The sequence below is a fragment of the Drosophila nasuta genome, chromosome 2R (assembly GCF_023558535.2).
Source record: "Drosophila nasuta strain 15112-1781.00 chromosome 2R, ASM2355853v1, whole genome shotgun sequence".
NCBI classification, from domain to species: Eukaryota; Metazoa; Arthropoda; class Insecta; order Diptera; family Drosophilidae; genus Drosophila; species Drosophila nasuta.
The window spans coordinates 1,339,804-1,353,395 of record NC_083456.1 but is presented as its reverse complement, the minus strand read 5'-3'; the positions used below and the strand labels follow the sequence as shown (position 1 = coordinate 1,353,395).

The following is a 13,592-nucleotide window of genomic DNA, read 5'->3' as shown; positions in this document are numbered from 1 at the left end:
CGCATGAAGATAATTAAACGTGGATGAACGAGTACGTAAACCAAAGCTGAGTCTCAAATTAAACTTTAAGATATAATGAATAATCAAAAGAGTGCAGCGTTATAATGTCGATCTATGTATGTATTTACATAAATATAGCATATTTCATAAATACAATTTGATAACATTAAATGAATTAAATAGTAGTAAATTTATAGTATAAGTCCATATGATATTAATCCAACTGTAGTTTGTAAGTATGTATATTTCTAGAACGTAGTAGAAGTAAAACTGTTTGAATGAATGAAGGTTTAAGTTAATTGTTATAGTAAATGCTACTCTCGGTATTTTGGCTACTTGGTTGGGGATTTTTAGGAATATACTTCGATACTTTGTAAACAAGAAGTAAATAAGAAGAAGCTAATTTTGAGCATTACTGTTCTAGGTAAATTTGGTAAACAACCACAATGTAATCATTCACACATATCAGCACTGCGAACCCCACTGTTTGTTTGACCTAAGCCCAATGGGACTAGACGACAAGAAAGAAAAGCGCGCGCGCGTGATGGAGAGACAGAGAAAGGAAATATTCTCTTGTTGGATACAACTAAAATAAAGCTTAGAGTTTGATGCAAACTGTATATTTATGGTTTATGGTTTTAGTATTACTTTGCAAGAAATTTAACTTACCAAGCCGACGAGCAGAAAGAACACCAGAAATGTTCTTCCCAAGACAGTCTCACAGTAGACGTCACCATATCCTACCGTTGACATGGTCACAATTAGGAAATAGACACAGGTCCAATAGGATAAACGATGAGCATTATTAAAATCCAGCGGATCGCCAGAGTTTTCCAGCTAAATTTTAAGTAAATGCAATCGCAATTTATAATTGCAAAAAACACGCATCAGCATCCCATTGGCTATTAAAAATTAGAAAAAACGCCACGCGAATCTTCCAATTATGTTCGAGTATGCTTTGTAACAAATTTCAACATAGCGTTTACGTTAAAGAAAATCTGGCTTCCAGCACATGCTGAAATTTGTCACAAAGTCTTCTGGAAGATGCGCGTCACGCATACATACATACATGTAGATGACTACTCGTATGTTTATACAAAGGATGGGAAAGGGTATGTGTAAGTGTGTTGATGTCGTTGGGTGCATAAGGATGTGTGTGTGTGTTTACATACCAGATGTATAATGCCCGCTGCTGTTAACCACACGGATATAAAAATGGATACTAGTTGAGCCAAGCGAATTGAGCTCGATGTTTTTAGTACGTTTAAATATTGTAAAATATCTGGAACAGTCATGAGACGTAGCGCTCGAAGAAATCGAAGACCTGTTTATGATACATACATTCATGATATATAATTCTGGGGGCTCATTCAAACATATCATACACATACACACAAATACGTATGTATACGAGTACATATACATTTGTATATGTATAGGTGCATGTATGTAGAGTAATGCACATTGCATGCATACAAATCGATCGCGACATATTTGTTTATTTAAAAAGTTTGCAAAAAAGAATATATATGTGAGTAGAGCATGAAGAAGACGCGGAATATTTATTCTTGTAACCGATTTGTATGCATAACTTTGTAAAAAAAAAACATTTTGAGCAATATTGTAATATTTTTTGTAAGTATTTTTTGTTCTTACCGATCCAAGTTCGATCTAAATATATTGATACGAAGGACGGGGGTATTGTAAAATAATCTACAAAACTGTACATTTCTAACATAAACCAAAGCTTATCGGACGCCGCTATGAACTGTAATAAAGTTGTTAATGAAAAAGAATTTGTAAAACAGAAATTGTAACATATTAAACAGAAAAGGTTTAGCCAATTGCATTTTCATACTAAATAAATGATATGCGAATGAGCCGCAGTGCAACTTACTCGTATAAAAAAGTAAACCATAAAAAAGATATTGAATGCGAGATCGATCTGTTGAGTAATGTTATTACTCCATTTTTGGCATCTTTCGACTTCTTCGCTAGATGCATCAACGAAGTATATAATGAGAGAGGCAATGCTGAGTATAAATACGAGTACGACCTGAAAATGAAAAATAAAAACAATTATTAACCACTAACAACTGGACTTAGTTATTACGGAAACTTTTCAATTTATGTTTTTATTTTCATGATATACCTAAAAGTTCTTATAGAATACTAAAACAGTTGTTGTAAAAGTGCGAAATATTTAAGTCTATCCAAAATTAAAGCTTATGATTCAAGAATCAAACCCTTATTCCGTAAAGTTAAAGATTCGAAATCTATCTGTCCAAATTTTAAAAATAATTATTTTGAAATCATTGAATCATTATCATAATATCTTTATCTATCCACTAAAACCAAATTGTATCCGTAATTTGTTAGAAAACCGAATTTACCGAATTTTATCATGTAATGTTAGGAATACAAAAATGTATAACAATATTTTGAGCAAATAAAAATAGCAATAAATAATATTTCTGTTTACACAACATTTAAATGAACCCATATCTCATGATTTTACAAATTTTACTAAAGATACATACATATATACAAAATAAACGGCCATTTCTAACATTAATCTTGTACATCTAACAAAATACCTGCACAAAAATCCCTTGACAAAACAGTAATTCAAATTTAATTGATGGCTTGCCACGCTGCCAAATGCATAATATTAAAATATAATACCTGCATTCTTTATGTAGGCTCCTTATCATATAGTTATCAGTAGAAAAAGGTTTTTGCTTATAAGGTTTTAAGCAACCTAATATATCATATACATACATACGTATACGTACACACATTAAAAACACCAAAGGCAGCCGCTTTCTGAGGCCAGTAAATCAATTCTAATTTCAGTATGTACTATAGTATACTTGTAGTATATGGAAATACTAAATTTGGTAGCTTACGTTGTTGACATGCAACCAACAGCAACCCAATGTGACACAATAAAGTCCAAATGCTATACTTTACACGCAAGTCATTTTTCCCCCATGCAGTTACTAAAGCTACAATAAACAAATACAAAAGATAAAAGTTTTCTCGAATACGAGATACTCTCTACTTATTTTTGTCTATCCCAGAGATTTGCTCTAAGATGACTCTATAACTCTATAGTAAATACATAACTATTTCTGAAATTCTATGGGCTGTAATTATTATTATAAATGATGCGTATAAACATAACAATATGAAAACATAAAATTTATCTGCGCAGATTGTCTTTGATATATTTTTGGTGTTCTTTGTGGCGTTGATATGGATAGACGTGAAATATTTGAACATATGAACCAAGAAAAACTTACCAAAATTCGTCCAGTTGTTGTTTGACCCGAGATAAGCTCCCCAGCCCAGTCTTTTGCTTCTGTCATAAAGGTTCCCTCGAACTCCTGTTTGTTGCGTGACGCCTTCTGCTCTTTTTGTTTGGGATCGTTGGGTCCCAGGTCCGGCTCCTTGCGGCAGCAGACGAAGGCAAATGCCCGCCATAGCAGCACAATGAGCAGCCCAGCAAGGAATGTGAATATGCTGGATAGCAGAAAGCACCAATATTTACGAACTTTAAGACAATCATCGGCATCGAATGGTGAATCTGTTGGATCATCGGCCAATGATTCGACAGTGCTTTGATCACACCCCGACATCCCCTGCAATATGTGTACAATAAAATATATTATATATATATTATATATTGTGAGCAGAAGGATAATATCAATTAGCAGTAGCATTAACATACGTAACATATATATAGTATTTATTAGTACTAAAAATATATTTATGGCGACACACAAATCTTAGGACAGAACGGCAATTACAAGTACAAACAAAACATGAATCTGGCGATATATTACACAAATGTACGTCACATTTGACATTTTCAAGAATGCCTTATTGCCTCGTGTGACAAAACGTATGTATAACGCAGTAAATGGAAATAAGTTTGTTAGAAACTGGGTTCATCTATTAATTTTAACAAATTTGTAGAACTGAAATGAATTACTTTAATTAATGCTTACATTTGGCATGTCGGTAATATTTGCGCCGATCAAACCGCTTGCCATTTCAGTTGATTACATTTCGCCAGACTTCTATATATACTTGTTAATTATATGTGCAATGTACTAATCTATGAATATGATTATCGGATTGGCTCAGCTCGGGTTGACGTTGGGGCTAGGTATTTATGTTGATATTGACGCTGTAGCTGATGTTTTTGCTCACTTTGATGCTGACACTGACAATACTCGCTATACTTCAAGTGCATATGAGCCCCAGACAACTTTGAACATGGCCAAGTGGCCAATGACGCCACCAACACAGCACCTCGACAACGACAACGACAACAACGACAGCGAAACGGAACAGATCGAAACGAAACGGATCGGAGCGGAGCGGAACGGTACAGAACGGAATGGAACGGTACGGTACGAAAACTTGGCAAGCCTTTAAAAATAGCAGCAAAACAAATCTTTTATTTTTAAAGTGATCTCGCAATGTAGGCGACACGCACAATGATCATACACACTCAAACGCAGAAAAGAACACAGAATGCGACGACGATTTACTCAAGATGTCAGCATTGGTCGGCATACGACAATATACAATTATTTAGAAGCACTTTGTACAAATATTGAGCAATATGGCCCATAGGGCAAACTTCAAACCCGTTTAATTAGACACGACTTCACGATTTTATTAATAAATTATTATTATTCATTTTACAAGTTAAATATGTGTGATTTATAAAGATGTGCACGCTATTCTGTTGAGGCCAACGTACTTAATGAATCACTGCTTGCACACTGTGTATATTTCGTATATATGCAAAATATGTACATACATATATCTACATATAGTATGTGTGTATTTTTTATATTATACACTTGCATTTGTGTCTTTCACCCACATCACATCACAGTCACACGCACTGAACAAAATGGAGGCACCGAACGAACGAACAGCCCAACTGTCCCGCGCAAACTGAAATTGAATAAAAAAAAAACGTATAAAAGCGCTGCGATTACGAAGAGTCCCAACTAAGACCGAAGGCTTGTCAACCGGCCAGCATGCTATCTCCTGACGCTAGTAGCATGTGCATGAGAAAGGCAGCGAGAGCTATTTTTATACCCGCTACCCATAGGGTAGAAGGGTATTATAAGTTCGTGCCGGCAGGAAATGTTTGTAACAGCAGAAAGAAGCATCTCCAACCCTATTAAGTATACATATTCTTGAGCAGCGTCAATAGCCGAGACGATATAGCCATGTTGGTATGTCTATTTTATAGTTTTAGAGAGAGTGAATTTTGATGCAAACAATAATAACTATGGTCTTTATTATTTCAGAAAATTTGATTGCGATCAGATAAAAAATGTCGAAGATATTAAAGAAAAACATTTGTATGGGGAAAACGCTTACTAGGGGTCTTAACTTCTTTGGCTGGCAATCTGGTATATTATATTAGGCACACTTTGGTATATTTTTAATATGGTACTGTATCAAAACCTAAAATAGCCTTTAGTATATTTAATTACTTTTGTGGTATATTATTTCGATATATTGTACTTTAAAATAAATACCGCAATATTTTGCATCTATCAAAAATGGGTAGGTGGTCTCCCACAGTCGAGCACACTCAACTGTATCTTATTTGTTTTCTCTGCCTCTTAACCGCGAGAATTGTCAGGGCAGGAGACAAGTTTGAAATTAATTATTGCAAAAAGAAAGTATACACCTTGATCAACAACAGACGCCCACTATCGTTCACTACAATAGGGCGAATTATATGCATATTTCGTACATTTCGCTAAAGATTTGTCTACATTTATTTAAGACTTAGGATTGTTTAAACACACATTTTACTGTCGAATGTGAGGTTTAAATTATAACAAGAATATTCAATTTTTGGTTTTCATCGTTAACGGTTAATTCCTAAATGAACAGATGAGAACCATTTGTAAATGTGTACATACATATGTACATATGTAATCGAATATGTGTGTTTACGTAGCTGAATGTGTTCGTGAGTTGCCAAGAGTGAATTATTATTGCAATAAGAACAACAGAAGGGGCAAACATTAATAAATTAATTATTAGCTCTCTTGTTCTGATAGAGGCCCACTTACACAGACAGACAGACACACACAAACACACACACACACACTCATACTCACACAAAGGCATTTACTTCTGTGACCTGGTGCCCGTCGAACTTTTAGCGACTGCCTGCTTTTGCCTCTTTAGCAGCGCGGCGAGCACCAAGTTAACTTAGCTTAACTCGGCCTTGTCACGCCATGTTGCAAGTTAGCTGTCGTTTCATAATTTACGCGTTTTGTTTGTTATTTCCGGCGGAGCATTGCTATCCGTTACGAGGCCTAAGCATAGTATGTAGCAGAACATCCCCTCTTTGTATATTTTGAGCTTGTGTTGTATAAACTGAGTATATTTTTTCGCTGACCATAATTTCTCATATTGCTTGAGCTTATCAAATACAATTTTATTTCTTATCAAATACAAATTCGTGAATAAATATTTTTCAAACTGTCGGATATGTTAGACAAATTTTGCGAATTTCCGAAAACGTCTGGCAATGAGCATTACGACAATGACGAATGCTATTTGGTTTTGATCAGTCATCTAACCAGTTTTCTAATAGCATTCTAGGAATTTCAATTGTAATCAATACTCATAATGAGAAATAAGTGTTGTATAAAAATCTAGTGAAAAATATACATTATATAATCGTAGTTTTGGGTTTATAAAAGGTATGCAAACTTTTATGTATGATTTAAATTAATTTAGTGGTTTTTTGAATATCATAAAACTTTATTTATATTATGATAAATGTCTTGAAGGGCAGTAGTGAAATTTTTTAAGTTTTCCAGAAATTATGTATGAACTCATTGACGTTCTCCATAGCTATTTTACGATACATTTTTATATGCGCATATTTATAGCCTATAGGTAAGAGGGTTATTATAACTTCGTGCGTGCAGCAAATGTATGTAACTAAAGTATATATATTCTTGATCAGCATCAACAGCCAAGATGATATACTGCAATGGGGTGATAGTTTGAATGTAGCACTACACCGATATACCAAATATAGCCTGTGGTGTATTTTAGTATTTTTATACCAGCTACCCATAGGGTAGAAGGGTATTATAACTTTGTGTCGGCAGGAAATGTATGTAACAGGTAGAAGGAGGCATCTACGACCCTATAAAGTATATATATTCTTGATCAGCGTCAACAGCCGAGACGATATAGCCATGTCCGTCTGTGTGTCTGTGTGTCTGTCCGTCCGTCCGTATGAACTATAATTTTTTTTTTTTCGACAGCATTTGTTATGTTTGCACGCAGATCAAGTTTGTTTCAAATTTTTGCCACGCCCACTTCCGCCCCCGCAAATCAAAAAAATTTTGGTTTATACAAAATTACTATAGTAGTTATGATTCCTGAAAATTTGGTTGCGATCAGATAAAAATTGTGGAAATTATTAAAGAAATACTTTTGTATGGACAAAAACGCCTACATACTATGGGTCTTAGTTGCTTTGGCCGACAATCTGGTATATTATGCCGTCTATGGTATATTTTGAATGGTGTACTATATCGATATACCAAACATATCATTCGGTATATTTTTAGTATTTTTTTAGTATTTTCGGTATATTTTGATATGAATGATACCGCAATATCTTGGCTTTACTAAATTTGGGTAGCGGGTATCTCACAGCCGAGCACACTCGACTGTAACTTTCTTACTTGTCGGTATATTAATTGAATATATTTTTAGAATATGGTTATATTGAAAATGGGTAGCTGGTATGTCACAGTCGAGCCCACCTGACTGTAGCATTCACTCTTATTTGTATTCACAAAAACGCAATAAGTGATCGCGCATAGACATTTTATGCAATTATCAGTTACTAGATAAATATTGTCCGGCTTGTAATTTAAGCATTCGACAGTCTCAACGATATTACAAGATTTTTAAAAAGTCGATAAATGGAGCAACTTAACTGTTGTGTATTTAACTAACCCAACTAACTAGCTTCTTATTAAAGAAAAATCGATTAAACAACATTTATTATATTTACTGTAATTAACTGAAATTTTGTAATACAAAACAAAATTTTGTAATTATATAAAATAGATTTAAGATTAAATAAAGTGTATCAATAAAATGTTTATTATCTTGGGAATACTTTTAAATAAACCTCCGTAAGAAAAGTCAATAAATTCATTCGAAAAACGAATGGATTAATGTTATTCAAACTTTGATTCATTTTTATAAGCTGCTGTACTTGTTACGTCTCACAATCTTATTGATGCGTTATCAGTAAATATATAAATAAAAAGCCTAAACTGAATATATGCATACATAGATGTTTGTTCATGCGGAAAGTAAATAATCACTATGACTGCAGTTTTATTGACGCTCAAAGTCTCTTAAGATTGTATTTTGTGATTGTCCAATGAGAATTAGAAGCTAGACTAGTTCAAATCAATCATTCTTTGCTCCAAGGCACATTTTAATGATTTGCGCATTTATTATTATTATTGTATATGAAAACACAAGTGTGTAATTGCCACAGGATTCCCAATACCCTAAACTATCAAGAAATATTTTATCGATGTCCATGACATATATAATATTTACTATCTACATAGTTGGCCCCAAAAATACTAACGAAATGTCGAAACCTTGATATAAAATAGGTGAGAGTCACTAATCGAAAATATTCAACTACAAAATCCCAATTTAATTCAAACCCAATTCCGTATTTACACCTAGAGCACCTCCTTATGTGACGCGGTTTTATTATGCGAGTTCATACACTATAGTAACAACATTCGTACAGCCCCTAAAGCTATTGCTGCAAAAGTAAACAAACTCAGGAAGAATAATATTAAAGCTATTACAAACAAATCAACTAAAAACAAGAAAGAAATTTAAAGTCGAGTGTGCTCGACTGAGAGATACCAGCTGCCCATTTTGAATAAGACCAAGACAGTGCGGTATTAAAATATACCAAATTCATATACTCCAAAATTAAAAAATATTCCAAATGCTTTATTTTATATATTGATATAGTACATTAAAAATACACCAGATTGTCAGCCAAAGCAGCTACACAAAAGTATTTCTTGAGTAACTTTTACAATTTTCATCTAATCGCATCCAAATTTTCAGGAGTCATAAATATTATGGTTTTTATTGTGTGTCCGTATCACTTTAGCTTTAAAATTACACTTGTTATTCAATATTTTCAATTTGCGAGGGCGGAAATGAACGTGGCAAAAATTTGAGACTGTCCGTATGTATGATAGACAGACTGACGACATTGCTATATCGTTTTCTCTGTTGACGCTGATCAAGAATATATATACTTTATGGGGTCAGAGATGACTCCCTCTGTCTGTTATATACATTCACTACAGGCATGAAGTTATAATACCATTCTGCCATATTGGTACGAAGTATACAAAGGTAAAAAAAATATTGATTTGTGTGCAATAATCAACTGACTTTCATTGATATCGCACTATCTTCAATAAAGCTAAAATAAAGTCTTAAGTATATTTTAGTATTTTTGCAGTGTATGAACTTCGTACATACTATATATTAAGAATAATATCGCACTGTTTTGCTAATATTCAAAATTATCCCACAGTCAGGATACGAACGCTCTTTTGAATTATTTCTTACACACAGCCGACTATGACATGATGCGGTAGAACGTTATATTTTCTGAAATAAACTACATGGACATACTATATTCGCAAAGTAGAATATAATTTCGTGTTTCTGATGCTGACTATTAGATTCACCCACTTAGACATACTGTCTAAAAATTTTTAATTCTTAGGATCGAATATTATCGTTTCTGCCTGTTAAATTAACTTCGCAGGCTGTAGGATACATATATATATGTATATGTAACATATACCTGGTCTCAATAGGGAAGAAGGATATGACAACAATGTGCTGAATGAAAATGATTGATACGCGCAAATCGTGTCATCTGTAATCAATAATACAGAATTATGCTTTAAATCTTGGACACATCCGTTTTAACTTTTAGAGTGCTTTATTGTATGCATATTATTAAACCAAAGTAAACTAAACTGTAGCGTATTTAGATAAACTTTTTTATAAAAAGGCTTTCACATTGGGTATCAGGTATATTATTTAGAATTTGAACATTTGGCTACGAGCACGTTTATAAAATACTTTAAATAATTATGTAAGTGAAATAAAATTAATTTAAATTCATGAATTTTCACAAAAATAACTGTGTTTGGTAACGTTCTAACGGTGATTGTTACAACTATTTACTAGTAGGCTCACATTCAAGCAGCCGTACACTATACAGTCGATACAGCGTGACTAACTCTGTTGAACTAAACGACACAATGATACATATTAAAATAAATAATGCATAATCAATGAACTAAGCTTAATTTGTCGTTTCAGCGGGGGACAGAATGTGCAGTTGGCAATCAACCGGATGAAGTCACACGACAACAGCCATGTAGTAATAATTTACATTGCGAACTATTGATTTTAAGGCATCGGCTTGGACATGGCCAGATAAGTTGACACATGTCTGTCAAAATCTAGTAGAACAACAAAGAAATTGGGAAGAACTAAGATAGCGAGAACGAGAAACAAAGACCGAGAGAGAGAGAGAGAGAGAGAGAGACAAATAGCAAGTGACAAGCAACGCACTGACAAATACCCTTCGACATTTTGAGCAATTTATGGTTAGTACTTTGCACGCTGATTGCTGACCGTCTCGACATGACCAAGGCCAAAGGGCTTACATTGGACTTGGATATTCTTTTGTATACATGTGTGTGTGTGTTTGTTTGTTCCACTTTTTCAGAGGTCTTGCGAACTGCTGCTGTTGGTGTTGCTGTTGTAGCCACTAGAGGCGAATAAGTATACAGAAAGCAATCTCCAGCTTATTAGAACTGTTGTCTGTATTTGAGGCATGGTTACATTCGAATACATAGGCAAACATTGTTGATAAAAAAAAAACAACAACAATAAAAGAAAAACTCAATTCTCAATACTAGCAGTAGCGAGCAAATGAATAAATGATGATGCCTTCGGAAATGATAAATCGATTGAAGACTTATTGCACATCTACAGCCAGTACTTGTATTGCTAGCTTCGGCACAAGAAGCATTAAAACATTTATTTTTAAATGTGGCTTTACCTTTGGAGAGATGGGTGGATAAAACGGTGGCAGTTCATGACAATTTGGACACCAGCTGGCCATGCTAAGTGTTCAGTTTCAGTTTCAGTTTTCAGTATCAGTTTCAAGTAGTGCAAGTACTATGTTTCTGTTTTGGTATATTTCTTTTCGAGTTGCCCTTAAAATAACAACCGTAATCAATATTTTTGGGTCCGTGTTCATATTTACTTCTTGAAAATTGTGTGTGAACCACAAGACGGGAAAGTAGTCTTATCTTGATGTACTATATACGTTGAATGTATGAAGATAATATGTAAGGGGAATATAAAATGGGGTCAGTTAACCTCACTTAGGAATATAGACTTACTCACCTAGTACAGGCTAAACCACCGAGGCACGGCTCCAGGGCTGCCAACATTCACACGCTCAAATCGCACATCAAAGTGTAGACGATTTGTTGTAGAATTATTGCAGTTAATATTTATTGCTAATTATTATTTATTTATGGAAATTCTATTGATATTTTTTTTACACCTCCGTTCTTTGCGATTGTAATACAATTTTTACCCGTGCTTCCTTTCTTTCTTATTTCACCGTATACAACTTATCATATTTTTATGTTCATTAATAAATTTTGTATTTTTGTTGCAATTTGTTATTTATGTCTCTTTAGCATTCCGTTTTAAAAAACATTGTGCGTTTCTTGATTAGAATTGATTTTGATCAATAAATTTGCATTGAAAACGATGCTAACACTTTTCTTGCTTACTTATAGGCAAATTCCTTTAAAATGTTTAATGTTTATTCACTTCACTTGCGTAAAATAAATAAAATTTGAAAAGTTATTATATATTGCTATTACAAAATGTTGCCCTATTAATTTCCTGTTGCCCACGACAACTAAAAGTATAGTAAGTAATTTAACAACGGCAGTGAGAAGGACAATATGAATAGTAAATAAATAAATAAAGACGCGAAGCAAATGCAAAGCAAAATCAGCAGCTGAGCGTCGACTTTTTGCAACGTGCTCTCATTACTGACAAGCTTATTCGGTGTCGTACTTTCTCTCTTGTGAACTTTCCCACACACATTCATTCTCACTCTCACTCGCAATATTGACGCAGGCGCTTTAGAAGTAGTCCGAATACTCGTTTATGCATATGTTATATTTTATCTTTCAATTTTAAAGGCACACTGAAATGTATGTTAAGGATCCGCACTGTATTATGTTAAGCAAACGCACTTTATAAAATTCAATATCATCTATTAGTGCGATTTGTGATGTCTATTATTATAGGAGTGAATTTATTGTAAACACAAATTGTTATCAACTGTAGTGTGTGGCTATACCGAAAGACTGATAAAGCGGCAAAGGCACCCATCCCATTTACATTTACATATGTCAGCAGCAGGGCAATGGACGTGCAGGAAACGAATTCGAATCGCGCGCATGAAGCATGTACGAGGCAATGAACGCTTTCATGAGTTGATGCAGCCTATGTTTGAAAGGGAAACACACTGCCCTACTTTTTAGTTTCGTATCCCCAACACACAGTCACACACACACACACACAAACACACACACACACACACACAAACTTACATACGTAGAGGTATACAAATACACTTCCTTAGGACATGATGGACACACTCACAGACAATTCACTGATGTAGACTTAATTCTCACTGTTTTAATCACAGGATATATAAATACGTACTCTTCAGTCAATATTATTTGAACAGGAACTTACTAGAAATTAATTATTGTACTCATTTTCTCTTTTAAATTTGGCAGTGTTGCCAGTACCAATATGTAAACATACTGGCTGACTCGCCAAGCGCGCATTGAACTCTTATGAGCTTAATTTCTTTGTAGGTATCTGATGCCCGACATTGCAATATACACACGCACACGGTCACGACTCACACACTCATGCAGATGTCTAGCATATATAAAACTGACTGACACACATATACAACGACAAACGCGGTCGACGTAAGCCAACACGAAGGACCAAGAGAGGAAAACAACAAAAATTACATTGCCGATGACGACGGCTGTGGCGATAGCGATGACGATGTCAACGAAGTGTACGAAGCTAGAGTAGAGATCAAGAGTAGGGAGCTTAGCTCACTCGGCAACAGAAATAGCAATAGCAAAGGCAATAGCAGTTGTAGTAGCAAAGTAGCAATAACAACTGTAAACGATACAACTATATCTTCGGCTGCCCATCGACTTTAACATCGTGTCCTTTCGCTTGGCTTTGTCGTTTTGCTTGCTCGTCGTCACCGACATTCAGAACATTTGAGCGCTCGTTTTGTGAGATTCAACCTGAAAGTAGTGCAGTGGGTATGTACCATTGTGTCTATACATGTATGTGGGAGCGTA

At 34.5% G+C, this 13,592-nt stretch overlaps 1 protein-coding gene across 1 annotated transcript in view; it reads right to left on the bottom strand.

Moving 5' to 3' along the window:
- The window catches only part of LOC132787701 (calcium-activated potassium channel slowpoke), a 42,758-nt gene extending 39,114 nt beyond the window's left edge, over positions 1-3,644 (bottom strand). Inside the window, 5 exon segments of the mRNA XM_060794965.1 lie at positions 670-837; positions 1,173-1,324; positions 1,657-1,768; positions 1,898-2,056; positions 3,306-3,644. Coding sequence (XP_060650948.1) covers positions 670-837; positions 1,173-1,324; positions 1,657-1,768; positions 1,898-2,056; positions 3,306-3,641 — 927 coding nt within the window. The 5' untranslated portion in view covers positions 3,642-3,644.
- Positions 3,645-13,592: the final 9,948 nt, after the last annotated feature.